Source organism: Pogona vitticeps, chromosome 1, assembly GCF_051106095.1.
Source record: "Pogona vitticeps strain Pit_001003342236 chromosome 1, PviZW2.1, whole genome shotgun sequence".
Classification (NCBI taxonomy): domain Eukaryota; kingdom Metazoa; phylum Chordata; class Lepidosauria; order Squamata; family Agamidae; genus Pogona; species Pogona vitticeps.
In genome coordinates this window covers 319455164-319483099 of record NC_135783.1, presented here as the reverse complement: position 1 = coordinate 319483099, position 27936 = coordinate 319455164, and the positions used below count along the sequence as shown (strand labels likewise).

At 41.2% G+C, this 27936-nt stretch overlaps 1 protein-coding gene across 2 annotated transcripts; it reads right to left on the bottom strand.

Annotated features, from left to right (window-relative positions):
- Positions 1-441: 441 nt before the first annotated feature.
- DLST (dihydrolipoamide S-succinyltransferase) lies at positions 442-27240 on the bottom strand. 2 transcript variants are annotated; one of them, XM_020793891.3, is made up of 15 exons: positions 27080-27240; positions 23588-23621; positions 21184-21232; positions 19855-19910; positions 17620-17694; positions 16936-16991; positions 16240-16351; positions 15629-15784; positions 15305-15381; positions 14575-14672; positions 12511-12641; positions 5843-5916; positions 5068-5151; positions 3130-3297; positions 442-1916 (listed from the first exon to the last, which is right to left on the bottom strand). In XM_020793891.3, the coding sequence occupies exons 1-15, from the start codon at positions 27152-27154 to the stop codon at positions 1782-1784; spliced, it is 1380 nt and encodes a 459-aa protein (XP_020649550.3). In that variant the 5' UTR covers positions 27155-27240; the 3' UTR covers positions 442-1781. The 2 variants fall into 2 exon arrangements, with proteins under 2 accessions (XP_020649550.3, XP_072842533.2); XM_072986432.2 differs by lacking the exons at positions 19855-19910; positions 21184-21232; positions 23588-23621; positions 27080-27240 and adding an exon at positions 18820-19264.
- Positions 27241-27936: the final 696 nt, after the last annotated feature.

Sequence of the window (27936 nt, the reverse complement as noted above, 5' to 3'; positions counted from 1 at the left end):
GCCTCAACAGAAAGTTTGTTGTAACCTTTGTTATGATGATCCCTTCAGAGATCAAGCTCTCCAGGGTAGCTATTTATCTTACTAACAAACCACTGTGGTGAAGTAACTTTAAATCTCATGAACACACAGATTAATGCTTTTCACAGAACAGAGTACCCTGTGATATAGAGACTGAGATCATGATTTTCTATTACATTTGAACCTGGCAACAAGCTATAATTTATATGCAAACTACCATAACAAATTAATTTGAACTATGTTTGAGAGAAACCATTGTTTTCTTGTTTGGATACAATTTTAAACAATATTTTGCTGTTAAATCAGAAAGCAAAAGGGGACAGGACTGAGCAAGGACATGTTACCACTGATTAGATCTGACACCTGAGCTAACCAGGAATGAGGCCGTTTCTATGACACATTAGCAATTACACTAACCAGAAGGAAAGTCTTGAAGAGTTTATTTCCGCTATTGTGAATAAGAGGGCCAGAATAAAATCATCCCACATTTCTTTCCTTGATGCTATAAGCAACTGGGACACATTTTGGAGTGTAACTGTATTACTTCCCTCCTTTAAACCCTATCCCTCTCAGACATTTCTCTCATTCATATGCACACATGTAATTTCCTTATTTTATTTTGTTTAAAATCTGTTGTGTTAAATACTTTAATTACAAGTTCTGTGCGGCAACAAGAGTAATAAACCCTGCAGGCACTAGCAACCCTCCCACTCAACAATACATGGGCACACTATTGTACTAAGGATATGTCTCCATGAGCCAGCAGGCACGATTGGGATACATACCACATATGACAGTCTAGTCCCAATCCATGTTACCACCTAATCAGCCCAAACCATTGCCAACATGAAGCTGATGTAACCATCCAGTGAGGATTAGATGGAACATAGGACAGCTGCAGAGGGTTGTTATCTCTCTCTAAACCTCAGCCCCCAGTCAATTGGAACTGGTCCTGACAGTCAGAAGGGACACCAAGTCTGCTTTCTAGCAGACTCTAAAACATAAAAGAAATAGTTCCATCTGGAGTTCTCACTGACTTCTTCCTGTTCTTGCGACGGGTGGGTCAGAGGAAGATCCTGGAAAACAATCCTTTCGGTCACCTCTCAGCTAGTAGCAGGGGGTATAGAAAATGGCCAGAGAGGCAGTAACCCCTGGAAGTGCCTCACCCTTGCTAAGGTCAAGAAACCACAAGATGGCTGGCGTACAAGATTTACCCTCCATTACTGGAGGTGTAGAAGATCAGGCACTGCAACAGAGTCACCTTAGAGGACCCCAGGCTAGGTTCACTGTGCAAGATAACCTTCAAGTTTAGTGGAGACCCACCACCAGCCCTGCCCCTCTCTGGCAGCCTGGCTGGCTGACAGTAAATTAAAGCTGAAGTTCTGTATAAGACTAGCTTGAGAAGGAAGCTCTAGCTAAAGAGCAAGGAGCTTCTGTTCCCAGGAGATCTCAGAAGAGAAATCAAGTTAGATCTATTTGGAGTGAGATATGTGGAAGAGAGGATGGTAAGCTGTATCTGAATAGGTCAGAACGTCTGCTTGTCTACTCTGGGGAAGAAAGTGAACTATCTTTGGAAGAGGCAGGAAAGGTGGGTGGCAAATTACCCTCAAGGTTCCTTTCAAAGCATCTCCTGTCACTAGGAAGAGGAGGAGACTGGAATGAAGCCCTGCTGATCCCTGAATGTCCTCTATATTCCTTTTGTTGGTGCTGTAGCCTTGCTCTGCTGGGTGAGGAGGGGGAGGGAGATGTGCTGCTGAGGCCCATTACAAGTCAAGCAGCAGCACACGAGGATCTTCCACTGCAGCCTTGATCTTACGCAGGAAGGTCACGGCCTCTCTACCATCAATCAACCGGTGATCATAGGTCAGAGCCACAAACATCATTGGTCGCACCTCAACCTAAAAAGAGAAATATCATCGTTAAACCAAATAATTTTCTTTATTTCTGTTCTCATTCTCAAGGCCTAGGTAAGTAATATTTCAATACTCATGCATTAGGAAGAGAAATTTCTAGTCACACATAGAATTTGTTACAGAATCTACACAGATCTACAAGGTGTGCATTCTATGACACTGCCATCTGAAACTATGCCCCCAAATTTCAACCACTGGCCATCCAGCGTTTTTAAAACAAAAACTAAACACATAAAACAAACAAACAAACAAAACAAATAAAGGGTTGGGACAAAAACTAGGTTCCAACAGAACTATCGATCTTTGGCCGTGCTATCTGTCATCAAACTGTGATTACAAAATACAGTACCAAGGTACTGTAAGTGTCACTAGGATGGTTCCAAAGGGGAAGAACTGGAATTCTCGATGGGTTCAGGAAATACAAGAGTTGTAAATTTAGTCCTAACCTTGACAATTTTCCAGTTGCCTGGGCATAGCCAAAAGAGATGTAGCTGTCTCTGAGCTAGTTTTTTTCTTCTTCCAAGTAATTTGTGGTTTTATTGCACACAAATATTTATTAGCTTCCTGTGCGATATCCCTTCTCAAACATCCTTTTATATTCTCTCAATAGCCACAGTTTCTAAGCAGTAAGTTTTTTCCTTACAGCATTTACAAAGGCTTGTGGTTAAAGCTGTTTTGTCCTCTGCTTAATTAGATGAAGGGACCCTTGCAATGCAGTCATAGCCATGTAGGAGATTCTTTACCATAAGCAGCTCTAATACAGGTTCTAAACTGTGCACTCAGCTGGATCACTTAAAAGTCACCCCATTCACATAAAAGTGGTGCATTAGTGGCCAGGATAACAGGATTTTCCTTAGTGACTGACTGTCTAGGAGATAATAAACAGGATAGTTTATATATTGTTGCTTCTTATATATAACAATAATATATAAAAAACAATATATAGACTGGATAGTTTATATATTGTTGTTTTTAGCAAAGCTTTTACCTAACACTTTTAATATAATGCTATGCTTTTTAAACATTTTAATAATTTTCTTTTTAAAGCTTTTAATACAGTATTGCGTTTTTTGGGATGTAAGCTGCCTTAGGTCCCTTTTTTAGGAGAAAGGCGGTTAAAATATTTTAAAATAAAGAAAAAAAGACATTTTCACAGGTTTTAAGCCAAGTCATTTGGGTCCCTCGATCTGGTACCTACTTTGCCTCCAACAGCAACAGGCCTATCAAAGATGCCATGCATGCCTAAGATAGCAGACTGAGGGGGGTTGATGATGGGTGTGCCAAAAAGGGATCCAAAGACGCCCCCATTGCTAATGGTGAAGGTGCCACCATCCATATCTTCAATGGCAAGCTCATTCTTCCGGGCCTAGAAAGAAACAAGAAAGCAGAAACTTTTTAAATAGTTTAAAGTAGGATACATGAAGAAAGTCAAAATACAGTGAAATTCTGGTTCTCTTGGATCTCTTAACAGCCTTTGACACAGTCAACCACAGTATCTCTCCTGGGCTAGCTGTTGGGGTTCAGGACTGGGGGGGGCAGCACTGCACTCGCTTCAGAGAGTTCAGCTTGGGGATGCTATTTAATCCCTGTGGGTCCTACAATGTAGTATCCCATAGAAGTTGACCATCTCTCCACTGCTGTTCAAAATCTATGTGAAGCCGCTGAGGGAGGCCATTCAGAGATTTGGAGTGTGCTGTCATCAGCAAGCTGATGACAGACAATTCTATATCTTCTTTTCATTTTTGGCAGGGGAAGCTGTGAAGACCCTAGAGTGCTGCCATTCCACAGCTATGGACTGGACATGGGCTAATAGGCTGAAGCTGACCCTGACCAATTAGGGGGCTTTTTGCCTGGTCTGGATGGGGGCACACTGTCCCTGAAGGGTCAGGTACATATTTTAGGTGTGCTTCTGGCCCAGCCCTCTTGATGGAGAATAAGGTCCTTTTTTCAACTTAGACAGATTGCACACTTCCGCCTCTTATCTCGACAGGAAGTCCCTAATAACACTGGTTCACACATTGGTATTCTCAAAGGCTGACCATTGCAATTGCCTTAATTTAAGCAATTATTTAATTATTTGACTGTGGTTTGTTTATTGTATACATTGATTTATTTATTCTATTTATTTACTTATTTATTTAAATTTTTGTGCTCCTCATACAGTGGCCAGGCCACTACCTTGGTCAGCTTACAATACCATAAGAACATAAACTGATAACTAATACTACTGTTGCCACCAGAGTCAGATTAGTGTCCTTTAGATATAATTGAAGTTATTGGGATGGGGTTTTCTTTTTCTGTTTGTTGATTTCAATTTAGGTTTTGTCCTTAATTTTTATGCTTCTTTTTGCTGTAAGCCACCCATAGCAGTGGCTTGCCATTAGATGGGTGGGTAGAAAATAAAATAAAAGTAATCTCAGCACAGTAATGTATGGTTGTGTCACTTGTGAAAGCAGTGATCTCTACAAAGAAAACCTGCTTTCTAGTAACTTAGGAATTCTCGTGCAGGGGTCAAAGAGTGCTCTTTTATTTTATATACAATTGAATGTTGTTTTTTTTAAGATCCCTGGTCTGATCTTGTAGGACATCTTAATTAAAAGCTTCTGAAAATTGAAACTACACAAAATCTTTGCTTCTTGTGAAACTGTTAAGCCAGAACCATCCTCTCATTAAACACATTAGGTAAAGGTTCCCCTTGACATTTTTAGTCCAGTTGTGTCTGACTCTATGGGGCGGTGCTCATCCCGTTTTTCAAGCTGTAGAGCCAGCATTTGTCCGAAGACAGTTTCCACTGCCATGTGGCCGGCGTGATGAGGGAATGCCATTTTACCTTCCCACCATAGTGGTACCTATTTATCTACTCGCATTTGCATGCTTTCCAACTGCTAGGTTGGCAAGGAGCTGGGACAAAGCGACGGGAGCTCACTCCATCACGTGGATTCGATCTTATGACTGCTGGTCTTCTGACCCTGCAGCGCAGGCTTCTGTGGTTTAGCCCACAGCACCACCACATCCTATTAAACACATTACACTCTCCTATTTACCCTTCTCCGTAACGACATGAAAAGTGAAAACTCTGTATGTATCCGCCCCATTTTCAACTTCCTGCAGCATTGTCACAGTCATCATCCATTACCTTTTCCCCCAGCTCATTGATTGCTCTCTCAATGTCAGCGAAATTCATTTTTTCTACATTTCTGATGACAGGGACGACGAGACCCTACAGGAAAGACAGGTATTTGAATCAAATGGAAGGTTTGCAATATCACACACCATTACAGCCAAAGCCAATGGAAGAACAAGCTGTCACTGGACAGAACAGTTTCTGTAAAAGGACTAACTGTTGGAGCTCATGTAATTGGCTTTGCGGGTAAAAACATTCTACAGTGTGCAACAAGCCACTGGGACCACGCTACAGGCTGAATTAATCTTCTCTGAGGAACACACACAGAAACTTAGAGATTTTGATTCCAAGTTCAGAGAGTACCCTATTAGATTTTTTTAAAATTGAGGGCATTGGGGTCATCCTGCTGCCCATTCCTGTTATAACCAAATCTATTTGTTTCTAAAATCCACATCCAAGCAGTGATGGCAGCCCAGTACTGAAAGTTAGGTAGACCGTTCCTTTGTTTTGTTCATGAACTGCAGAGGTGTTCCAAGTGCCTTTTGCTACTGGTGCCCCCTATGAATCAGGAAGAGGAACCTGTTTAACTCAATCCCGAGAGACTTAAGATCCACTACCAATTTTGTGCAGGAGCTTTGGACAAGAGCAACTGCTCTCACTTTATGTAGGACTACATAACACTGAGAAGTTCAAATGTGGCATATGAATTTCAATTTCAAACAGCTGAAAACCCATCCCCATTCCAGCAGGCTGATATAGAGATAATGAATAGTTTCACAATACATACCCTAGGAGTTGCAACTGCAACACTGATATCCACATATTCCCTATACACAATCTCTTTGGTTGTATCATCAATCACTATAATAAAAAAGAAAAACAAGCTGTAATAATGCAGCACCAAAAGTAAAGGCTCTAGTTCATATGAATCATGCTTTATCTAATCCTCCCTTCAAGGCCGTGGAGAATTAAAAGCACAGAAGAGAAACTGACCTACCAAGGGTCAACAGAAAAAAAAATCAGATTTTCACTACTCAACAGCTTGCGTCCCTGACTGCTCAGCAGAAAAGCTTCCAAGGCCTTCGCCCTTGTGTTGTAGGTTGAAAAAGAAATTCAGCATTTGATTCTGCTACTTTCTCCAGCCTATAATGAAACACTATTTATTTCAGATCCTCCACCTTTGCCAGAACGTTTGTGGAGAGGTGGGTGGAAATTTGTTTCAATTACATAGAAGCCTGACTAAGAGAAGATCAAACAAGAAGTCTATTCTGCTGCTTGGTTGTTACCTTATCCAAACATCCACTTAAGTAAGAGAAAAACCTCCCTTTTAACCACCTTTTGTGGTTGCTTGAGGACTCTAGAGACTGAAGCAACCTTCTGCTCACTTGTACAGCAGGAGTAATTTTTTTAAAACATAATTCATTCATTCAGTTTTTATACTGCCGGTCTAGCAAGCCCACTATCTGGGTGTACAACAAAATTAAAAAGAACACATAAAATTAACAGATGCTAAACTAACTATACAGTGGTGCCTCGCAAGACGATATTAATCCGTTCTGCGGAAATCGCTGTCTTGCAAAAACACCGTCTTGCGAAACCAAATTTCCCATAGGAATGCACTGAAAATTAATTAATGCGTTCCTAGGGGAAATTTTTTTAAAGGAAGTTAAGAGGTAGGGAGCTGGGAAAGCACCATGGGGGAAAAGGGAGGAAAAAAGCATTTTTCCCTTCCGAGGCTTGCCGAAGGCTGGAGGAAGAGGTGGGAACTTTAAAATTGGTTTCAGACAAGCCTCTGCAAACACCGATTGCTGCGCAGAGGGACCCACGCGAGTCCTCCCATGGTGCAAGGTAAGCCAGGGTGTGTGGTTTGGGGGTACCTCCGCCAGGGTTCTGATGGCTTCTCATGCACCATCAGAGCCCTGGCGGGGGTGCCCCAAAACCACCCGTGCAGGAAAAGCCTCCAAAGTGCTCTAAAGCAGGCACGGGTGATCGCAGTGTGAAAAAGGCCCATTGGAACCATCGTTCTGTGATGGGTAAATTGATAGCAAAAAACCATCGTAAAGCGATTTCGTCGTAAAGCAGGGCAACCGTCTAGCGAGGCACCACTTTAATTACAAATTGCAAGATAAGCAGCAGAAAATTAATAAACAGGAGTTCTCTCATTCAACAAGATATGTATATCCTGTCTTTACGTGACTGCCCATGAGTCTCCCATCCCAATTACTGAGCAGATCCATACTTGGTTAGCACCAGTAATGACATAACATCTATTCAATGTCAGCTGATTCTTTCATTTAAGAAGCATCAATGTGAGGTGACTCCTTGTTTGAATAGCATTGGACAAGAGACTATATGACTTTGACAAGTCTGCAAGTGGTTATCAATAATGGAAGAGCCCTTGTTATGGCCAAAATTAACAATAATCTCTATTAACAGAGAGCCAGTGATGCCTAAAGAACACTTACACAATTGTGATATGTGTCATATGCAAGAAATACAACCATCAGCAATGCCCCAAAACATCCAGCATGACACTTGCATGAGCTTAGAGATCTGACAGATAATATGGAAGTGCTATATTAGACCTCCAAATATCATCTACTACTGTCAAAGAACAGGATGACACAGAGATAATAACAGTGGAGGTAAATTGTACAGTATCCTTTGTTTATAAACCACCTAATGCAACCTTTTCCTTTAAAACTCCCAATAGTTTCCATAAGCAAAAAATAATTTTATAATTTGAGACTTCAATTGCTACAGCAGTGTCTGGGGATATGCACTTTATGACAGTGAAGAAGTAGTGCTAAGATGGGTGGACATCTTCCAACTAGCCCATATCTACAAAATAAACTTCCCTCATTTTTCAATGAGGAACATCACAATGTGGTTTCAACGTGGAATTGGTATTTCCCAATGACCTTCTAGTCCAACAGTGTGCAAAGTCAGTCTGCATTCCAATTAATACACAATACTGGCCAATAATGTGTCAACTCACAGCACCGGTCAGACCATGCACAGTACCATTCCACAGAAGGAAGATACAATCTTTTAAAAGCCGATTGGCAGACATTTAGTACAACACTGGATGGAATTTATACTGAACTTCTGTCCAGTCCCAGAGGCCCCTGGTCAGTTTGTCCAGGCAGTGGAAAAAATCACAGAATCCACACAGAACCAACTACCTCCAAGGCCTAACGTTGGAAACAGTGGTAATTTATTTTTTGCTATTTGAATTAAATTACTTGAGTAAAGAAACCCCTTTGGCAGGTCAGTGATTGATTTATTTGGTTTCAAAAACTAAAAGGGATAAGTGGATAAAACTTATGGAAGAAATAAATATGATAATAAATAGTCAGAAGGCCTGGAGATTATTAAAGTGGCTTAATAATTGCCCATCTAAAGACTCTACTCATGCAAACATTCCAACAAATCAAATGGCCCATCAACTCTTTATTAATGGTAGGTCTGAACATTGCCATAGGAAACTACAACCTAAATTTGAAAGAAACAACTGGAGACCCTTACAAGATCATTCCATGTAAGCAAATTGGAATGTCAGACAAAGGTGCATGTTATCTTTTTATCTGTTCAATCTATATGCAGAACATATCATATGGAAAGCTGGGCTAGATTCAGGAGGAGGAGTGAAAGTAGAAAAAATATCATTAATTGAAGATATGCATCTTACTGGCATAAAGCCAGTAAGAAAGATTTGGATATCCCAGACAACCCAGACAATGTAGTTGCTGACCTTGAGCCAGACATCCTGGAGAGTGAAGTCAAGTGGGCCTTAGAAAGCCTGGCTAACAACAAGGCCAGTGGAGGTGATGCCATTCCAGTTGAACTATTTAAAATCTTAAAGGATGATGCTGTTAAGGTGCTACATACAATATGCCAACAAGTTTGGAAAACTCAACAGTGGCCAGAGGACTGGAAAAGATCAGTCTACATCCCAATCCTAAAGAAGGGCAGTGCCAAAGAATGCTCCAGCTACCATACAATTGCACTCATTTCACACGCTAGCAAGGTTACGTTCAAAATCCTCCAAGGCAGGCTTCAGCAATATGTGGACCGAGAACTCCCAGAAGTACAAGCTGGATTCCGAAGGGGCAGAGGAACTAGAGACCAAATTGCTAACATGCGCTGGATTATGGAGAAAGCCAGAGAGTTCCAGAAAAATATCTACTTCTGCTTCATTGACTATGCAAAAGCCTTTGACTGTGTGGACCACAGCAAACTATGGCAAGTCCTTAAAGAAATGGGAGTGCCTGACCACCTTACGTATCTATCTCCTGAGAACTCTATATATGGGACAGGAAGCAACAGTTAGAACTGGATATGGAACAAGTGATTCGTTCAAAATTGGGAAAGGAGTATGACAAAGCTGTATATTGTCTCCCTGCTTATTTAACTTATATGCAGAATATATCATGCAGAAGGCTGGACTGGAGGAATCCCAAACCAGAATTAAGATTGCCGGAAGAAATATCAACAACCTCCGATATGCAGATGATACCACTCTGATGGCATAAAGTGAGGAGGAATTAAAGAACCTTGTAATGAGGGTGAAAGAGGAGAGCGCAAAAAATGGTCTGAAACTCAACATCAAAAAAACTAAGATCATGGCCACTGGTCCCATCACCTCCTGGCAAATAGAAGGGGAAGATATGGAGGCAGTGACAGATTTTACTTTCTCGGGCTCTATGATCACTGCAGATGGAGACAGCAGCCACAAAATTAAAAGACGCCTACTTCTTGGGAGGAAAGTGATGACAAACCTTGACAGCATCTTAAAAAGCAGAGACATCACCTTGCCAACAAAAGTCCGAATAGTCAAAGCTATGTTTTTTCCTATAGTGATGTATGGAAGTGAGAGCTGGACCATAAAGAAAGCTGACCGCCGAAGAATTGATGCCTTTGAATTGTGGTGCTGGAGGAGGCTCTTGAGAGTCCCCTGGACTGCAAGGAGAACAAACCTATCAATTCTAAAGGAAATCAAACCAGATTGCTCAATGGAAGGACAGATCCTGAAGCTGAGGCTCCAGTACTTTGGCCATCTCATGAGAAGAGAAGACTCCTTGGAAAAGACCTTGATGTTGGGAAAGTGTGAAGGCAAGAGGAGAAGGGGATGACAGAGGATGAGATGGTTGGACAGTGTCATCGAAGCAACCAAGATGAATTTGACACAACTCTGGGAGGCAGTGGAAGATAGGAGGGCCTGGTGTGCTCTGGTCCATGGGGTCACAAAGAGTCAGACACGACTAAACGACGGCGGTGGCAGAAAGCAGCAATGATTTAAAGTGACTTAAATAGGACTACAGTTGAACATTAACAGAACAAAATTATGACTACAGAAGAACTACAGAACTTTGAGGTTGATGATGAAGCAATTTATATAGTGAAATATTTTGTATCAATCCAATCAGTTATCAATCAAAATAGAGACTGCAGTCAAGAAATCAGAATATTGAGACTTGGAAGAGCAGAAATTAAGAAATTAGAAAACGTTATCAAATGTAACGATATGTGACTGGAGACCAAGACTAAGAACATCCATACTATTGTATTCCCGATCAATAAGTATGGGTGTGAAAGCTGGACAGTAAAGAAAGCTAATCAGAAAAATATTCATTTGTTCAAAATATGTTGTTGGAAAAGAGCTCTGTGGATACCTTGGACTGCCAGAAAGACAAACAAATGGGTCCTAGACCAAATCAAGCCTGAACTTTATCTTCATTCCCTGCAACAAGGAATTATGCCATGCTACTGCACAGTCAGTCATGCACCTCCTACACGACTAATGAGGCAATGTGCCAGCAGAACTGCTTTGAGGATTTCGCTTCTGCCTCTGCTGTTACATAATGATTGCAAGTACTGCCACTGAGCAACTAGCTACTGCATCTGTGAATCTTGAAGGAACAGTAGAGAATGGCAGGGTCAGAATACTGGAGAAAAAAAATTAACATGGGTGGAAACTCAGGAAAGTCTAGCTTCCTAAACTTTCCTGAGAACTGGATTACTTGGAAGTCACTTAATAGGCTAAGAAATGGAGTTGGCAGAACTAAGGTGAGCCTATGAAAGAGGGTCTTCATACCAACACAGCTCTCTGAGTGCAGAGAAGAATGGGCAACTTCACATCTATGTCAGGGTACTCTAGCGTTCTCAACATCTATCATGGAAGACTTGGTGTTAGTTGCCTCCAAATGCTCTTGATGTTTCCCATTATGGGGCAAACATTATCTGATATATTTTTTAATTGTATGGCACAGGTTCTGTCACAAAAAACATTCCCTCTAACTTCCCATAGTGCTGGGCAGGGGCTCTGTCCCGCATGTGGGGGGTTCCAGCTGCAAACAGAAGCAAATGGGCAGCAACACTGACTTAGCTGCAGGGCCCCAATGCAGCACTGCACACCTGCACAACTTAAGAGGGAACACTGGTCACAAACCAAAACCACAATATTTGCTGTTTTCCAAACTGTTCACTGGATCCAAGAAAAAGATACTATTGCTTTTGATTCAATTACAAGATAATGCAAAATAAAAACAAAACCCTTGCTTCTCTTACTGCCCTCTTCAGATGCTAGAAGGGTGGGAAAGTTGGTAGCAGGGACAAAAAGAACCTTACCAGTAAATCAAGTCAATGGTCCATAAGGATGACAGAATGGGTTGAGCTCTTCTCTAGGAACTTGTACTTTGGGGAAGGACCAAAAGTCAGTTTCATAAATCTCAACACATTGCACTGTCACCTCCAGATGAGCTCAGAAATCACTAGAGGCCAATCTTCACTTTCAAAAAACACAACAAAGGACTGCACCATGCAACTGCATACCCCTCACATGAACAATTGCACAACATGCTGGAAGAAGTGCTCTGGGGATCACACTTCTGCCTTCTCTCTCTCTCTCTAGAATACTCCAATAAAGAGGGACCTCTGGGGGCCATCTCCTGCCCAGCCTTGCTCTAAATCTCTTCAAAAACACACCCTGGAACCTTTGGAAGCACTGTTTTCCTAGTAAGACTATCACTACAAATGTTCCCTCTAAGAATAATGAGTGCTTGAATGCTCGCCCAGAATTCCGTCGGAGCTGTGCATGGACAGTCGGCTTGTTTATTTTCGGTTTCAAATGAAGCCTTGCCCATCCTCATGCACATGGAGTGAGTCTCCTGCACAGCGGAACAGAAAACTAGAGGGAAAGTTGGCTATCATGAACAAGACAAAGTGTACTTCAGTTACAAATTACAAAGATCTCAACTTGATGTAAATATTCAGAACTTCAAGCCCTCTCTCAACTTCACAGCTTTTTTCTGAAAAGAACACTGTGATTTATATTTGGAAAAAAACTTGCACTTAACTCCTCATAAAATCTGAGATTCCTAGCTCTCAGAAAGAATTAGTCATGCATAGTTAGGCACAATCTTTGTTTGAGAAATACAGAACCATTCTTCTCACCTGCGTTCACAATGGGCTGCTCCTGCAGGGCAAAAGCTGCAGCTTTCACAAAGGCAGACATAAAACCAAGTTTCATATTGTGCTTCTTCAGGAAGTTATCCCTGTGCCGGGCTCTCATTTCCTGGATGTTGCTGCAAATACCAGATATTTACACACAATGAACCATTTTGCAGATGCAAAATTCAGACTGACTGGCCTATATCCTCCATATTAAAGAGGTTTGACAGAGATCAAAGCTTCCAACATCTCCTCTCAACATCTTAAAACCTATCATCAACAGAGTAAGATTAATATTATTTGAAAATGCCTCACTGCAGCTTTCTTTTCCACGAAGACTACACAAATCTCTAAATGCCCTAGACTACAGTTAACACCCAAGGACAGATATGAGAATACCAACTTTCTTTATGTTGTTTTTCCTAATCTGGTGTTTTTCAGATATGTTGCACTACAACTTCCATCCTAAAAAGCAAGCATGGGCACAGCTCTAAGTGGTTTCATCAAATCAGCAAGGCTGTATGCCAACATTTGAAACATACAAGATTGTTCAAGAACCTCATCTCCCTGAGAGTGAACTGTCAGGCACATGCAGGTGGCTCCAGAATCAATCAGAGGCATCTTTAATAAAAGTATCTCTGGTACTTTGGCTAACAAAGACCTGTGTCTAAAAATGAGCGGCTTCCACGCTGGGCTAAAATAAACGGCCTGAAGAAGAAGGAAAAGCTTGAAGATAAAATTAAGTGGGATGTGCGCACCTTGTGTTTCCATTATCTACCTAAACCATAAGAGAATTTGCTGTAATTTTTAAAGATAAGTATCAAAAAACAGTGTGACTCTCTGGCCGCACTCAAGAAAACAAAAGCACGTAATGTACACTGGGGTGAAGTCATTTGTAAGACTACCAACATAATGACTCTGAGAACAATTTTCACCCGAAGACAGCAAATGGCAATTTCCACAATGCATTTACTGCAAGAAAATGTGGCAGCACAAATTGAACAGGACAACCTTGTCTTGACTATTATAGGCATATACTGAAGTTGAACCTTATTCTTTCTTCCAGACAATATGGTTTTAAAGAGGTTGTTTTGAAACGAAAAGTGCCCCTTTGGGCTTAGACTGTTTGTGTTGCTTTGTGTAATCTTATTTAGAGTTAGGATTACTGTCCAAAGACATTACTGCTCCCAAGATACAAAGAATGCCAGGATGAGGGGTGGGGCTGACAGGAAGAAGCCCCATGGGCAGGCTTCAGAGCAGACACTGATCCTCAGCAGGGAGGCAAAAGGCCTTGGCCTAGCCCCTTGCAAGTCGGCTCCATGGCATACAGGATAGGGGCAATCAATCCAAAACAGATTACCAGCTGCAACAAGAGCCCCCGGCTAGAGTAAAGTGACACCTCCATTAGCCTCTAATAGGTGATAAGTTGCAGCATTTCCTTTCCAATCAGGACTGTTTTGCCAACCTTATTATTCCAAGCACAAATATTTACATGTTTTGTCTTAAGAAGCAGGATAGGATTTCATGGAGAAATCTGATTTGAGCCCTATTTTTCTTAATGCACAGAAATACAACCTTCTCTTTCCCAAAGCCATTAGTACTTAAGGACACAAAAGCACTTGGCTTGAATGCTGTTCATTTCCCCACCCCCAAGCAGAAATGTTAGACTTGGGTGTGAGCTCCAGAACCACGTTTCCATCACATGCACTATCATGTCCTTGCTCAAAATGAGTTTCCACCTTAGACATCAACTATCTAGATGGGAATATAAAATGCAACCTTCATTATGAGGATGTTAAAAGTACCCTGAAAGGTAGAAACCATCCTAGTTAATTTGTTTTATTTATCAACATCTTCCACCTGTGTTCTATCAGTATTATGTGAAATATACACTCAAAAGAGCTGGTCAAAACTACCAAGCTATGATCATCAATACTACTTGAAAGCAGCAGCACGTAAGCTCCATGGGAACCTGACAGACACACATTAATAAACCCAAGTTCCTATTGTTTATATTACAGGCAGTTATACAGACTGACATGAACTGACTGAACACATGGTCCTTACCTCATATCAATTTCATTGAAGGTTGTCAACATGGCACATGTATTTTGAGCCTCTTTGAGGCGCTGAGCAATTCGCTGACGCATCCGATTCATTTTTACCTGGCATGGCACAGAAAAAGACAACAAGAAAATTCTCTACAATCTAAAACAACATCAAAAAGAAAAACACCACAGAAGCATCACTGCTGGGACAGATGGCCACAACAACTAAGGTGGGGAGGCCCACCGCGATTTTGTTTTTTGTTTTGGGAAGAACCTCATTAGGGCAGCAAGCAGCTTCTTAGCCTAAAATCCACTCAGCTGAGAAAGAGTAAAGCCAAGTACATAATGCCAGAGGCGCTGTGATCAAGTAAGGGTCATGGGTAGGAGTAGTCAGAAACCTAGCAGAAGTCACTGTTATAGCCATAAACATCTGCAAAGCAGTTCTGCAGTCAGCTTTGAAATGCTGACGAAGATTTACACATCTGACTACAACTCCTGCAACAAATGTTGAAAAAAAAAGACAGTCTTCATGAGCCAAGAACTTCCTTGAACAGCCCATCAAGTTATTATAGCACAACATTATCACCACATCTCATGGGATTCTATTGGGGCTTTCTGTTACCTCCTTTAGGCAGAACTGTCCCTCCACTCAGTCTCAAGCGAACACATCACCCCATTGTCTGACTCAGGAGATGGTCATCCATCTTATTTCCTCCAAGACAAATATATATCTATATATATCCAATTACCCTTTGTTCCAGTCTGGCACCTTTGCCAGTTCCAGGTTCTACTGCAGGAGTAGCTGGGGTTGGCTTTATTGCAGAGACTGCGGGTAGACAAAAGATAAGTGTAAAGGTATATAGAGAGCAGAGCTGATGTCCAAGGAAACAGAATAATAGCAAGGCCAAGGCCAAAATGAAACATCCATTTAGACAAGGAACTTGAAGCCCATAAAAGACACAATTGCTCAATCAGTGTCAGTGAAGACCCTAACAAATTTCCAATTGGAGCATTCCTCTGCTATAAAGGGGAGAGGAGGCATTAAGGAGGGGTAGCTACTGCCTTGGTCTCACCTGGTTTAGCATCTACAGGGAGTGCCGAAACCGGGGGCACTGGAGGCATTGCTGTAGGTATTGATGCTGCAGGAGGTGGTGCTACGGGTGGAGGTGCTGCAGGAGCTGCGGGCTCTGGTGCAGGGGCTGCAGGCGGCTTGGCCTTGGCAGGTGCAGCTAAATTGCATGAAGAGAAGATAATTACAAATGCAGATAAGAGCCTGGAGGCAATTTTTAACAAACCACATAAACAAGTTCTCAGCATCTTGCACAAAAGCATTCCCAGAACCCGTATCAATAACTCTTCCTGAATTTGGCAACTGACATCTGAGGCCACACTTTCTGGCCTGCCATTAGCCAACTGGCACACTCTAAAGACTGGGCCTTATCAGTTGTGGCTGCACAAATGTGAAAGTCATACATCAAGAATATTTGCCAAGCTTTCTCCCTCAGGTTTTTTATTTTGGCCCAAAGGCTTATTTCATTGTGTTGAACTCTTCTTTTAAACAACTAGTTCTATTGTATTGTTTGCCTATTTCATATCAAGGTTGGGAATCACTGACCTAAACTTTTATATCAAAGTCTCCAACAAATAGTTTAGAAAAATTGCCAGTTACACAATCCTGACTTACCTCCAGTTTTCCTGAGTTTAAATAAAGGTGTCCCTCCTTCCACTTTTCCCCCATCAGGGACCAGAAGTGCTTCAATCACCCCAGCTGTTGGAGCTGGAACCTGCACAGAAGTCTGAAGGCAAAGGAAAAAAACAAGTTCCTTACTAATTATGAGAAGGAAATAAGTAACCCCTTCAACAGGAAGGAACAATACATGAGCAGAATTGGCCCTCTAAAAGAAAAAAAAGCCCACTGTGTAAGTGCATCCTGAAGACACTGCATCCTGAGAAATATGTATTACACTGGAATCTAGTCCTGTATTTATTCACATGACTCCTTCCAAAAAAACTGTTCACCAGTCTATACCATGAATAAAGAAAATGGTATAAATGTTTAATTGATCTTCTTTCCTGGTATAGAAGTTGGGATTTAACCTGAAAATTATAGAGGAAAATTTAACTCCCAGCAAGTGTAATGCAGTGCTGATAGCAGTGGGCTTGTAGCCAAAAACTACAATATTAAACTAATTGAGGTAATGTGTAAGTGGTTGCCCCCTCCCTGTGTTCTGGGTTCTAGATAGCTACCCACTATCTAATTTGTCTACTCCAAATCTGGGGTGGAATGAATTTTATCTTTATACTGACTTTAATCGTTATGGTGATGAAAAAAGAAAAGAAAAGAAAAGAAAAGAAAAGAAAAGAAAAACAGAGTATTTACCTTGTCTGTTTCAATCTCACATACCACTTCATCTTCTGCTACTGTGTCTCCCACAGCTAACAATAAAAAGGATAGTAATTAAATAAGGACCTGTGCTCTACTGCTTTGCGGGTCACAACAATGCTCTTCAGCAGGTGTTACAGTGGACAAGACGCTAGCTTCAAAATTAAAAGATACCAAACACTACTCTCCATCCAAAGGTGCACTCTTTCAAAGCTGTTCCGTTTCCACAAACAACCTGGAAATGGAGCCCATGCTTATCTCCTGATCAGAAATTCCAAACAAAACTATAATAATTACGGTTTGAAATTTGGTTGATGAAAACAACTTGCAAAGTTGAGAAACCATGTGTTGGGATAAACAAATAAATCTGACTTCTTCAAGGAACTCTTGTTTTTTTACGGCTCACTGTAATTCTGCTTTGACATTCTGTTCTTTAAATGTATACTTGGAAGATGCCTTCCACAACCACCAAAGTGACTGGATGAATCTGCTTCTATGGGAACTTGATTCCATAAGCTGCTGGCTTTCTAAGTTATAACCTTGGGCTTAACCTTTAGTTACAGAACAAAAGCATCCAGAAGGTATTTACCGAATCAGAACTTTAGCCTGTTTCTATAGCATACCAGGAAAAACACAGAGGAAAACAGAATTCCCTGATGATGGAAAGAAGCACACGCTTACCTTTCTCCCACCTCACATCTCCCTCTGTGACTGACTCTGCAAATGCTGGTGTGTTCACTGTAACAACTTCTTCCCCTACAAAGGAAAGACAAATATGTACATAGTAAAAACATGTCACATCTGTAGTTACAGACTCTGGAACATCAGTGAACAGATGTTATTTCCAGTAAGAGCTATCAAAGAAATAATCATTTTATACTACTTTAAGACTCCAGATACTGTCCTCGTGGCTCCTAATGACCTGAACATTTCCCTATAATATCCACATAGTGCATCTCTTCTACCCACAGCTTTAATCCTCCTTTCTTGGCTTAATTTTTATCTCCCTTTCCACAAATACTAAAACTCAGTCGATGAAACTGACTGGCAATAGTCGAAGTATGGCAATACGTCTGCAGGGAATGTATAAATTATGAAACTAATTATTCTGGGACATTATCATCCAGTTACTCTCATTTTTCACTCTGTTTACCATAGTTTAGTGCAAGTGTATTATCACAGGCAAAGTGGGCAAGATGCAGCTCTTTACATCTTGCTGGACTGCAATGTTTTTTGGTGACAAGACTTGATGGGTGTTACAGTTCAGTAGTATTTTGAAGGCCACACTTTCACTTACCCTAAGCTGCATGAACAACCCCTGAAAGTTCCCTGGTTTACAAAATATTAATAAAATGTCTCAAATAGAGTTGGGTTTTTTAAATATTCATATACAATACCCCCGCACAGCTAGACGTAACGATAGTCCGCTCACGTATCCGCTGCTGCTGCAGGCTCCGCTGTCCTTCCAATCGCTCTGGAGCTTGCAGATGGCTATCCACTCATCAGCCTGGCAGGAAGACTCGTCTTTCATCCTTCTGCCAGGAATGGATAGCCAACTGTGGGATCCTGATTGACTGGAAGGAGATCGGAGCTGTCAACAGCAGTAGATGCGTGAGTGGACAGTCCGGCGCCAGGGGACCGGACCCTTGTTACAGCCAGCTGTGCAGGGGTATTCGTATATGAATATTCCCATCTCTACCCTTGAACCTTGAGCTCGTACTTCTCCCTGGGATTTTGGAAGCTTCTGATTAATCCCAGACAGTTAGATCATCTAGACTTGAAAGTGTGGTTAATCTTAAATATGCTCAGTTTAAAATAACCAGATTCAATAATTATGGTTTGAAATTTTCATGACTAATGCTAGACACTGTGAGCGTTAACCTTGTCTGTCCAGATGATACACCATAAATAGAAGAGGGAAATGGTTGTTGTAGGTTTTTCTGGCTGTTTGGCTGTGTTCTGGAGGTTTTTCTTCCTAACATTTCGCCAGTCTCTGTGGCCAGCATCTTCAGCAGACAGGGGTTAGAACTCTGTCTGTGTTCTGGTATAATGTGTAGGATAGTTGAGTGGTTGAGAAGAGGAAAATTTCCAAACTTCTTCTCCCAGCTGGATGTGTGAGTGAGTTCAATGCTCATCACAGCTTGCTTCTGCTCATTCACATCACAATGAACTATAGTTTGGCATGACATACAGACACAACTTTTTCTTCAAACACCACAGTTCAAACACAAATCATAAAATCCTCAAGTAAAGGCAGCATCCTCTTGATTTATCTTCTTCTGTATAGCACCTATTTACTCTGGTGATGTTAAATAAATAATAATGCCTGAATAGAGAGAGATGGGAAAACTCTCAAAAAGGAGTTATGTCAGTGAACAGCTTACATTATAGCATAACAAACAGGAACATGATAAGTATAACAGATGTTCCCAGCCACTGTCTGCTAGAGGACAAAGTACAGCCTATGAGCTGTATGTGGCCCCAATACAATTTGAGCCCCCCCCCTTTCAGTCTCCAGTGGAGGTGTGCTTTGTAGCTGCCCACATTGCTTTTGTTTTGTTCTAATGAAGAAATGGAAGTGTTCTCCTCCTGGAAGCCTTCAAGGTGCCTTAATTTAGTATCAGAATGTGGAGTGCAGGGCCTACCCAAGCTTACAAGATCCCCCAAAAATAAAACTGGGAACAGACATGCAGTAATTTCCAGTTTTGACTCCACTTCTGCCCATTTTTGGTTCCAGTACAAACCACAGGGAGTGCAGGAGTGAAAATGTTGGTCCAACATCCTCCCAAGTTGCTAGCCCTGCAGTACACAATAACTTGAACTGACTGGAGAGGAAGGCTATGTGTTCTTTTGCAAGAAGGGAATCCTCAGGAGGAGTAGATATCCCCTCCATTTGCAGGAATCCCAGTTACTTACTGCACGCTCTGGTGGTTCGGAAATAGCGTACAGCGAAGGTACGGAAGCCATTTGTTCTGGAGAAGAAAGAAAAGGGCAAGATCAACCAATAACCTGTGAAACATTTATCCCTCTTGGTCAGCTGGAATGACAATCAGCAGCCCTGCCCCCATTTCTAACTTGCTCAGTGGTGCACAACAATCCCATGACTGAATACGATGCTGACTAGGGCAGAGGTTCAGTTCTACTGCCCCTGGAAATAAAGCCGTTCCCCATCTCCATTTTAGGGATTTATAACCACAAAAAAGTACAGTAACATTTTAAAATCTAACACTTATATAAACAGTGTGCACTCATCTCAAGTGGGGTACGGATCAAGCAAAGAAGGATACAGGAACAGATGATGAACCTGTGAAAACAGCACTAGTAATACACTACAAATAATCTACTTTGAAATACAATACAGCATTTTGAAATATAATGCAACAAATGCAAAAGTCCAAACTATATTTTCCACAGCTGCACAAGAAATCACACTCATAGTTCACATTACAAGTAGAATGGGTTGGCACTAGGAATAGGCTTTTTATATTTCTTGGACTTCAGCTCTCAGAAATCAGCAGGAATTTCCCCCAGCTAAGATTCTGTGGGTTTTAATCAAGAAATCAAGGTCTTGACAGGTGTTTTCAAGTACTCACAGCAGGTTAAATTAAGATTCAAGCAGATATTTTCCTTCTGTGGAGAAGATGGTGAGATGGGCAGGCAAAGTTAAGCTTTGTGTCAACTGCAAGGAATTAGGGGTCCGGCAGTTCCTGCCGATTAGGCTCTGCACAAATACCTCTCAAAAAACCACCAGAACCCTAATTCCTCGTAACTCCCATGAAGCTTAACTCTACCATCCATTTCCCTATCTCCTCCACAGGTGGAAAATTGCTGCCAAAGTCTTAATTGCAAGTACTTGAAAACACCTGTCAGGACTTTGATTTCTTGATTAAAGTTTCAAGAGTTCTAGGGGCTGAAATCCCAAGAAATACAAAAATCCCACGACTAGTTAGCACACCATCATAGAAAATCTTGGTCAATGAGGACAAGTGCACTTCCTTCATGAAATCACAAAGAGAACACAAGATAGTCCAAGCAAAGAACAAACTCTGAATTTACATATTCAGTAATATAGATAAATAGGCAGATATTCTCTGTGGGGCTGCAGGTTCCTATAAAAATGTAGCCATATAAACAGCCCTTCTCTGAAACTATAATATAACAGGAATTATTACTGTAGCAGTTAGTCTCCAACCATAATATTTTATGGCAATATTTATTTACTGACTTTGTAAGTTGTATACTTACAAATGCTTCCTGCTGTTGGCATACACAAGCCTCTGACATTGAGAGACACCTGTAAAGCAGAAACCACTTGAATTGAAATCTCATTATTTTAAGTTGCTTTAAAAAGTGGACCAAAAAGAAGAGGCTAAGTGCTAGGAAAGAGAAGAGAACCAGCTTCTAATAATAGTGGTTACAAACAGTATCTGCATCTCTGCTTATTGTTTTCCTAATACTCAATAATATGTGTTTTTGTAAAGGATAATTCTTTTACTACCAGAAAGCCAGGTTTGACCCAAAGAATAGACAAAGTTTACACTCCCCTTCAAATCACACTATTCATTTACATTTGTGAGAAATATCTAGTTGTTTGTGTATGCTGTGTAATTCTTCCCATTCTGGAGAAACACCAAAGAATTCCCAACACTTAACTTCTAAAAGTGCAAAAGTATTCCAGGAAGAAAATCTCATTCTATCAGTGGACAATATCAGTTAAGATTATTGGGCCACAAACAGAAAGCAAGCATTTCCCAACTGTGGCAGGGGTGTCTCTTACATTACTGATCGTGAAATCAGTAGCATGACAGACATCCCATTAAAGGGGGAAAGCTACTTGCACAATAAACCTTCTATGCCATGCTTTTGTCAGAAGGATTCTAACACGGTAATTATCTACACATTTATTCTGATGCTGAGCCTTATTGAATTCCGGGGTATTCATCCTCAGGTAAGCAGGTACAAGACAGCAACTTAGAATATTAAATTTTCTGGAGATCATAGGGAGGACATAGATTTCAACTGGATGAAGAAAACCTTTATCAAAGGTCAAAACAGAACCCAGAAGCTCACAGTAATTATGTAAAAAATCCTACAAACCACTGATTTCTAGCAATCCCCCACTCAGTTACCAGTGACCCTGTTAATAATACAAAGAACAGTTCAATGAGTATGGCTTATTTTCAAGATGATCCATAGAACAAAACTCCAGTTATCTGTTATATCTGTCTTGAGTAACTGTTCAAGGAAAGTAACATAGGCTTAACCTGTCTTATACAATTTTAATATAAGTTTTCAGTGCTTATTCAGTCTTTGGATCAATCTGAAAAATAACTGTTTAAGTAAAATCATTTGACTGAAAAATAGTTACACACACTAACCAAATCAGATTACTGCAATATTCTGTATGCGGTTCAGAAAGTGTAACCAATGTAGTGAAGAGATAAATGATACTCTGTTTCCCCAAAAATAAGACCTAACCAGAAAATAAGCCTTAGTATGATTTTTCAGGATGCTCGTAATATAAGCCCTACCCCAAAAATAAGCCCCAGTTAAGTGAAACCCCGCCCTCCACCACTGCACAGTCCCCAAAAGATGACATGACTGTAGAGTATTTGAATAAATGTAGATTGTTGTACAGAGGTGCCCCGCATGATGACGATAATCTGTTCCAGGAAAATCGCTGTACAGAGAAATCATCGTCATGTGAAAAACTATTCCCCATTGGAATGCACTGAGACCCATTTAATGCGTTCCAATGGGGAAATTACCTCGCTGTCCAGCGAAGATCACCCATAGGGGAAGCCATTTTCCGAGTGCCCATCAGCTGTTAAAATGTCTGCCCTGCAAAGCATGGGTCCGGAAAACAAAGGGCAGCCATTTTGTGGAGCCGGAAAAATTGACGTTTTGTGAACAAATGGTTCGCTAAGTAAGGACCTAATCAACGTCCAGCGAAAAAACTCCATAGGAAACAACGTTTTGTGATCGCTATAGCTATAGCGATCACAAAAGTCATCATCATGCGATTTCGTCATTCAGCAGGATCATCGTCATGCGGGGCACCACTGTACATGAAAAAATAAAACATGCCCTGAAAATAAGCCCTAATGCCTTTTTTTGGAGCAAAAATTAATATAAGACCCTGTCTTATTTTCGGGGAAACAAGGTAGAGACCATACAGGTTGATCAAGTAATGGCCATCCTGGACAATATAGAAATCAATTCAAAATGCTGATTTTAACATATGAAACCTGTTATGACTCAGGCCTCCAATACTTGATGATCAACATTTACCTCATCAAGGAACTCTTACTAAATCTGATTACAAACACTGTGCTGACCTATCAATCCATCCTCAATATGTGGGGGGGAAAACAGAAATCACTTCATTATTTTTTCACACAGAAGTAATCAGAAAGGGCATCAAACTGTTACCTCTGCCTAATGATCACTTTGAACTATTCTAGCTTGGAAATATCAAATGGTTGAGCCAGAAATGTGACATTTGCTGCACAATTTGATTTTTAGTCTATTTGAATTTGACTTAAAGTTGACCTTTTAAAAATGTATTTTATTCTTTATGGCAGTCTCTCAACAGTTTTTATTCTTGTTATAATGACTGAGATATTATTATCCTCAATAGAAGACTCACCAGAAAATGCATGTTTCCCTTGTGAACAGTCCCCCTGTCAAAGAGAAAGATAAAATCACCAAAGCAAGCACTTAAAAGTAACTCAAAGCAGATGTATCTCTTCACAGTAGAGTATTTCCAAACTGGATGATTCAATAGGTCACAGTAGCTTCTCTTTAATAGTAGTATGTGACAACACTTGTCTGCAGACAAGTAACCCTGACTTAACATCTCTGTCTTTCACATAATCATTTCCTTGACTATTTGTTGCCCTTCTTTATGTTTACAAAAAGTAAGTTCGGTGGGACTTACTTCCATGTAGTCCTAGAACGAGCTAGCATTTTTAGCATGTATACATTACTGAAACAGTGGTGTCTACATTGGCTTGGGCATGTCATGAGAATGGCTGACGGTTGGATTCCGAAAGATCTCCTGTATGGAGAATTAGTGCAGGGAAATTGCCCCAGAGGGAGACTACAGCTGCAATACAGTACAAGGATATCTGCAAGCAGGATCTGAAGGCCTTAGGAATGGACCTCAACAGATGGGAAACGTTGACATCGGAGCATTCAGCCTGGAGGCAGCCGGTGCAGCATGGCCTCTCCCAGTTTGAAGAGACACTTGTTCAGCAGTCGACGCAAAGAGGCAGTCCCGAAACCAGCAAAAGCGAGGAGCTGGACAGGGGATAGATTGTATTTGCCTTCAGTGTGGGATTTCACTCAAGAATTGACCTTCTCAGCCACACTAGATGCTGTTCCAAGACCTCTATTCAGAGTACATTACCATAGTCTCTTGAGACTGATGGATGCCTACATTCTCATGTAGGTATGTATACAATTGGTATTAATGAGGAAGAATGGGTTTTCAAACTTTTTCTGTATTTTCTCTCAAAAATAGTTTGTTTAATTTTATATTTTATACAATATAGTGCCTAAGAATTCATGCACGACAATCGTATATTTCATGTGGGTCTTCAATAATACATTCATTCACAGTTTAATGATATTTCAATCTTGCACGTTAGGAACCAAAGTGTTCCTTTGCAGGTTATCACAAAGCTTAGGAACTCCACTATGCAACCGTAAAGTTTTCCAACCACTATCTTGCCAAGACAAGTATTACATTTGGCACTTTGGATCTAATCAAAGAATCACTATTTATCATTATTTCTAGAAAGAGAAATAAGAGTTGTGCAGTAGAAAGGGAAAGTTCAAATCTACATTCATTCACAAATACTGAAAGCTGCACTGAATGAAATCTAAAAATTAAGCATTAGATCTCTATGTATAAAGTATTAACATAGTTTACTGCAACAGATTGTTAAAAGAACAAACAGCATATTATAAAGCTCTTTGATCATTATATGACATTTATAATGTGGCAGTAATTTCTATTGTGATCAACTATACACGTTAGAAGACAAACTTGTTTTCAACTAATGGTTCTGTTGTATGAAGATAACACTGCACTCTGTGTAAACAATAACCTTAGAAATGACCCGCTTTTACAAATAGATTACCAGGGATCACACTGCCAAAAAAGGGGTGTTCTCACTGATCCTGTGTTCAAAGAATAACAGGCTCAATTCCTGAGGAAAAAACCCTAGTGAAACCCATGTAGTAGATGGGTATAGGGAACCCTGGTGAGGCTGCAAAATAAATACTTGCCCCCAACATCCATGAGGGCTGGGCTAGGTCTGGAAACGGCCATTAAGGGAGGAGTATATGACATAAAATGATCATACATGCACATGCACATGCACACACACGGTTATAACTTTTTTATTTGGAGCTCTGGTTTCACAGTCTGTGGCCCCCTCATGAAAAATATTCTATTTCTGGGTGCCTCTGGGAGGAGCAAAACCCATTTTTTGTTCCTCTGACCGAAACAAATCTTTTGTTTTGTTTTGTTTTTTGGCCTGTGTGTATCGTGAACGGATCTCGAAAATAGCTTCAGGCTCACAACTGGCTAACACACCACACACTGACTACCCTTACTTACTGTAGATATATTGCTCTGTGTGATAGCTAGGCCCTTGAGCAGCCTCAAAAATATACATCACACATGAGAACCAAGTGGTTCTTGTACCTGTTGGTATGTACCATCAAGTTACTTCAGACATATGGCAATTCTAATAGGATTTTCAAGGTACAGTACACACGTAGTTCCACCTGTGGCTTGCCATTGAACCCAGTCTCCTGATTCCTAGTCCAACACTACATGCTATACTGCTATATCTACAGAGAGCTTAATGTTTCACCTGTTCCTCTCCTAAAAATTCCAATAATTATACGTTCATGACTTTAGTCTCAATTTACACCATTCTTTCCTCAAGTATCTGATTCATCACTATTGATCCCTCTCCACTCTTCTACTACTTTAACTGTTAATGAAACCAAAACTCCTTGTTTCCCCAAATTATTTTGCCTTGTATTACTTTGCACAAAATGTGAAATGCCTCCGTTTTAAACAGACCAGCGACCAATAAAAGAACTACTACCAAACAAATAAAAGTTACAATTCACGAGAATACTCCTCATGGACACTATTTGCTGAACTTAAAACGAATTTTAATGAGCCACTGAAAATGCATCTTGAAATCTTCCTTCTGCAACATCGTTTGCAACAATGGTGATGGTCATTAAAGAGAACTTTGTTATGCATAAACGAACATAAGTATCCTGGATGGTCCGAGAACAAGAGATAATGTTTTGCTTCTAATGTCAACATAAGTGGCTCTTGCTTTGCATTTAGGAAAAAGAAGGGCGTCGTTCGCAGACACCCAGGGCACAAGGGCAGCCAGGGTCACAGGGAGGCAAAGAAGTTTTACTAGAACGGCGTGCTCCTCAGCGCACAGACACGCACGCGCGCATTTCCACACGAGCACGAGAGGGCGAGAATGTCACCGAGGTCCAACCTTCAGAACTACCTTCACGTCAGGCCGCGTCCAGGATCCCATCCAGTCTTGCACCCTCCCACCACCTCTATAAGCCACCAGTTAACCCTGCCAACAGAGACTTCGTCCTTTGACCTTTTCAAATATATGATGATGATGATGATGATGATAATAATAATGATAATAATGATAATGATGATGATGATGATGATGATGATGATGATGATAATAATAATAATAATAATAATAATAATAATAATAATAATAATAATAATAATAATAATAATAATAATAATAATAATAATAATAATAATAATAATAATAATAATAATAATAAAGACTTCGCCCGGTTTGCCTCGGCCTGAACTCCTGGAAGCCACCGGCGCCCTCGATCCTCTTGCCGGAGCGCGAGGGGCTGCGTCGGGCGGCCAGGAGGGCAGGACCACCTCCGGGCGCGGGCGCGTGCCTCTCCTTTCTGCAAACCCGGCAAGTTCTGCCTCGGCCGCCCTGCGTCTCCCGGTTGCCCTTGGCGGCCCTCCGCCCGACGCAGCCCCTCGCGCTCCGCTGGCTGGCTTGCCTGCCTTCTTCCCGGCTTCCCTTTCCTCCCCATAAGGTACCTGCCGAACAGCGCAGAGCGAGCGGCCGACCACCCGGTTGAGGCAACGAGCCCGGGCCAAAGAAAGTAACAGCATTTCGACAACGGCGGCAAGACGAGCCCCAGGGCGCACACCGGAACCAGGCCCGGCGCTGGCCGGATACTGGCTAGGCGCCACCAACTAGGGTTCCAGGGTGGGGAACGTCAAAATGGACTGGACCAATTGTAGCTGAACGGAGCACAAAGGAACGACGGGCAGACGGTGGACGGACGGGAATGGGTGAATTACCCCGTCCTGAGGACCATAGACTTACTTGCAAAATATAGAGTGGAACTTTACATACAACTTCCGAGGTGGCACAGAACATTGGGTTTTAGCAGTCGAACTGATAGCTGCCCAGAGAAGGCAATGGAAAAAGCCATTCTTTCAGTCTGTCATGACTGAAAAGAGGTACTGTATTCTCTGAGGTGCGGAAAGCTAAATTTTGGCACCGTAAGGGCTAGAATCCCACAATGAGTCAGGGAGCGTCCCAGAATCCGACTTTCTTTGGGATTATGGGCGATGTAGTCCTCCTTGACAGAGCCTGGACTCAATGATCCCTAGAGTCCCTTCCAGCTTTGCAATTCGAACATCATCATCATCACCATCATCATTATTAAACTATAATTTTTCTCATTTCTCTATATTCTCCTACAACCTGTGCAAAATACAAGTGTTTATCTTGTTTCTAACACTGATCTTATTTGAGATATATCTCTGTTGTGTGCTGTCGAATTACATCTGTTTTATGGCGACCCTCGTAGAGTTTTCAAAATATTATGATTTTTTTAAAAAGTGGTTTTTACCAGTTCAGCTCTCCCATGTGTTTCCATGGCCCA